General features: G+C 34.3%; 1 protein-coding gene across 1 annotated transcript; it reads left to right on the top strand.

Annotated features, from left to right (window-relative positions):
• On the top strand, positions 1 to 4,393 carry LOC112733383 (BTB/POZ domain-containing protein POB1). The gene is made up of 6 exons (XM_025782324.3): positions 1 to 414; positions 774 to 899; positions 1,129 to 1,229; positions 2,588 to 2,651; positions 2,746 to 3,025; positions 3,286 to 4,393. The coding sequence occupies exons 1-6, from the start codon at positions 186 to 188 to the stop codon at positions 4,097 to 4,099; spliced, it is 1,614 nt and encodes a 537-aa protein (XP_025638109.1). The 5' UTR covers positions 1 to 185; the 3' UTR covers positions 4,100 to 4,393.

Here is a 4,393-nt window from a genome sequence, read left to right as displayed (position 1 = left end):
AATGAGTCAATAATTACGCATAAATACTAAATAAGCAGTTACTGTAAGTTACCAATTTCTTCTGTCACACTTTCTCTCTGATACACCTTCTTCACCTTATTAATGCATTTGTAGGGTTTACTCTTCTCGTCTTCTTAATTCGGTGGATTGTTAGCGTTTCGAATTCTGATCTATTCGAACCCGTTATGGCCTCTGAAGCCGATTTTGGCTTCGCCTTCAACGACATTAACTTCTCCGACCGTATCCTCCGCATTGAGATCACCGACGACGAGCCTGTCGACGACCGTATCCGCCGCATCAAGATCACAGACGACGGACCTGTCGACGCCCCACCGGACTCCGATGCATGCGCCACCATCGCTGACTGGGTTCGCCACCGCAAGCGCCGCCGCTACGACATCAAGAAGGAAAACGGTACGGGAAAAACCCTAAACTAAAACCACAATCACTTCTGCAATCCTTTTTTTGGTCGATGATGAAAATTAACTGAATTTTTATACTTTTGTGCCTGCTTGTTACGCGTTTTAGGTGTATAGGGTGAAATGCGTAACTTGTTTTTTCGGAAAAATTAAGAAGCGGAAAATTCGTAATTTTTTTTCTCTTGGAAAATATTTCTTAGGTAGAAAATTTATTAAAATCTTCATTATATGAAAAAAGTAGAACAAATGTTAATCATTCATGATTTCGAATTTGCTACATGCATGCCAACTGTTTGTAGAAAATTTGAGGCACAATGTTTTGAGAATAAAGTATTGTGCTTTCTGTCGTGGCAGATGTGGATCATGCTATGTTGCCAGAGGAACAAGTTTTGAACAAGTATCAACCTGATGCAGATGATTTTTTGGAATGTGAAAACGAAGACGATGATCTTGTTGTGATTGTTGAAGAATCCCCTTCAGGTATTTCTATTGCATTGAAAAAAAGAGGTTTGGGGGGTCCTGTACTCAGTTATCGATTATTGAGTCTATTGCATTGAAACATTAATCAATATAAATGTATTGTTTGATATAAACAAAGAGTGTAACTGTCATCTATTGACTAGATAATAGATATGTTCTGCTTAATAATGAAGTTGTTGGTTCTGCACTGATTTACAATTTTTTTTAATCATGATTTTTGCTAATGTAGGTGATGAAGCCGTTGATGCAGATTGGAATTTTGTTCGCTCTGTGAAAACATTACATATCAGTTCCCCTATCTTGGCTGCTAAAAGTCCCTATTTCTACGAGGTAGATTTTCTTTTGTCCTGATTAAGGCTTGGTTTGGTAAAACTTTTATTTTTTTAGAGTACTTTTTAAAAGCTAATGTATTTGCGTTTGGCAAAATCAAATTATAAATGACTTTTAATAAGCACGAGTACCACAATTGTGTTTGGTAAAACAGATTTTAAAACTTAAAAAAATTATAATAAATATGTTTATAACGAAGAATAATTTCTTTTTTTTAAATTCTTTAAAATTTCATATAATATTTTAAAATAAAATAATTTTAAAATAAAAAATTCATAATAAACATAAATATAATAAATAAACTTTTTTATTTTTTAACTTTAAAATTTTATATAAGACTAATAAACATACAATATTATTCTATTCTAGTAGGCCAATAATAACACAGGAACTAGATATATTATAAAAACAAAAGAATAATAAGATAAATTAATTAAAATTACTTGAAAAAAACCCACGAGAAACAATAAACTGGTAATATGATTCATGAATCAAATTTTGGAGTTCTAATTGAATCAATGGAAACTTTATCTTGATACTAACTCAAATTCCAGAGACTAATAGTTTAAATATTCACTTGATTTACTCTCTGTACTAATATAAATAGAGTTATCATTAGTTTATAATAAAATTTGTATGTAATCCAATGTTAGTACTGGGTACGTCCATTACCCACTTATATATATTGGCTCACCTTTACCAATCACAGAAAATAAGACACATATCTCAAATAAACTACTCTTATGATTATATATCTATATTTACATATGTATATACATGTTATTGTTATAATTTTAACTAATGTTCATGTAAGAAAAATTTTATGATTGGTTTTCATAAACCAAGAACAGGAAAAAAACAAACATAATAGATCTATGAAAAAATACAAAAAAACGCACAAAAAAATAATATAAATAGATAGAAGTTCATACCTAATATGTGATAGAGATGTATTTGTGTTGAAATTTGTTAAGATTATGTTGAAAAATAAAAAATATATGAAGATTGTATTAGAATTTGTGAAGGTTAGGATGAGAAGTTAGAAATATACGAGGATTTCAATGGCAATACAATAGCGAGAAATATGTGCGTGAAAATAAATAAAATTAAAATTTGGTAAGTACAAGCCAGCTTTGAAAAGCTCCTGCTTAGGTGCTTTCAAAAGCACCCCTAACTTTTAAAAGCCGCAAGCACAAGCACTTGAGCTTTTTTAATTTACCAAAACGCAAAATGAGGTGCTTGTGCTTTTTACTATTTTTAAAAGCATAAGCACCTCTTGGAAAAGCTTTACCAAACCAAGCCTAATTTTGCTAAAAATATTTTTCATTTGCTTAGAGCTATTTGTTTACGTGTTGCAGCTTTTTTCAAATGACACAAAGCAGTCAGAACAAAGACATGTCACCCTGAAAATTAATGCCTCTGGTATAAAACATAAAAGCTTTATAGTACCTATTTATTGAGCGTTCCCCCAAATAATTTTTTCTTACAAATGCAATGTTTCTTTCGCTTGTTACAGAAGAAGGTGCTCTTATGCAGTTATTGAATTTTATGTATAGTAGTACATTGACCAATACTTCAGCGCCAGCTGTGCTGGATGTGTTGATGGTTGCTGATAAATTTAAAGTTGCATCATGCATGAGACACTGTAGCTCGTTGTTGCGGAATATGCCGATGACAACTGACTCTGCATTGCTATATATAGATCTTCCTTCTAGTGTCGAAATGGCTGAAACAGTCCAACCATTGTGTGATGCAGCAAAGCTGTTTCTTGTTAATAAATTCAAGGATATAGCCAAGTAAGGGTTACCCTATTTTACAGAAGATTGTGTTATCTTATATTCCGGGAACCGTGAATTGTTTTTTATTATTCTTTTTTTGTATCTGGGATTAACTATTTCCTCCTGTATATCCATTTTGTTTGCTGGTGAAATTTTCAGTTTCAATTTGTTTCCATCCATTCTTTTGTAGAACACTTGTTTCTTTTCATGCCTTTCTGCATGCTTTTCTGTCTAATGTTGCTCTTCGCTTTGAATGCTAACTCATGTTATTTGTGCAGGTATCAAGAGGAGCTAATGACCTTGCCATTAGCTGGTATAGAAGCAGTAATTTCTAGTGATGATCTCCAGGTTGCATCTGAAGATGTTGTATATGACTTTATCTTGAAATGGGCTAGAAGTCACTACGGCAAACTGGAGGAAAGGCGACAAGTCCTGAGTAATCGGCTCTCACATTTTATCCGGTTCCCTCACATGAGCACCCGGAAACTTAGAAAGGTCTTAACGTGTAAGGACTTTGATTATGAGGTTGCATCCAATCTTGTACTTGAGGCCCTTTTTTACAAGGTTGAGGTTCCACACCGCCAACGGTCACTAGCAGCAGGAGATTCTTCCTCATTGTACCATCGTTTTGTTGAGCGGGCATTCAAGTATCGCCCAGTTAAGGTAGTAGAATTTGAATTTCCCCATAAGCAGTGTATTGTATACTTGGACTTGAAGCGGGAGGAATGTGCGAATTTGTTCCCATCCGGCCGGGTGTATTCTCAGGCATTCCATTTAGGCGGACAAGGGTTTTTTCTGTCAGCACATTGCAACATGGATCAACAGAGTTCTTTCCATTGCTTTGGGCTGTTTCTTGGAATGCAGGAAAAGGGTTCAGTTGGCTTTACCGTCGAGTATGAATTTGCGGTGAGGTCTAAACCGATGGAGGATTTCGGAAGCAAATACAAAGGCAGCTATACATTCACAGGAGGAAAGGCTGTTGGCTATAGAAATTTGTTTGCCATTCCATGGACTTCATTCATGGCTGAGGATTGTCGTTACTTCATTAATGGTGTCCTACACCTTAGAGCTGAGCTAACCATCAGAAACTGAAAACCTTCTTTGGTTTAGTCTTCTGATGACTAGCTATAGTATATTCACCATTTTGTAAGTTTAATACATGCAGGCAATGGGAAATAGGTGGCTAGTGCTGCATGAGATCAAAGTATTAATTGGAACTTTTGATTAGTTACTTGAATGATGATTAGTGTATCTAACTATCTATGTTCAGAGTTAGAAACTAGTCATTCTTGCAAAGTTAGGACTATGACTATCTATGCCTTAGACTCGAGAATAGTGTGAATATTATATTATATATTATACTTGGCGACAAGGATATTGTGTAAA

Source organism: Arachis hypogaea, chromosome 2 (genome assembly GCF_003086295.3).
Source record: "Arachis hypogaea cultivar Tifrunner chromosome 2, arahy.Tifrunner.gnm2.J5K5, whole genome shotgun sequence".
Classification (NCBI taxonomy): domain Eukaryota; kingdom Viridiplantae; phylum Streptophyta; class Magnoliopsida; order Fabales; family Fabaceae; genus Arachis; species Arachis hypogaea.
The sequence above is the reverse complement of the archived record's forward strand: the minus strand, read 5'-3'. Positions and strand labels throughout refer to the sequence as shown.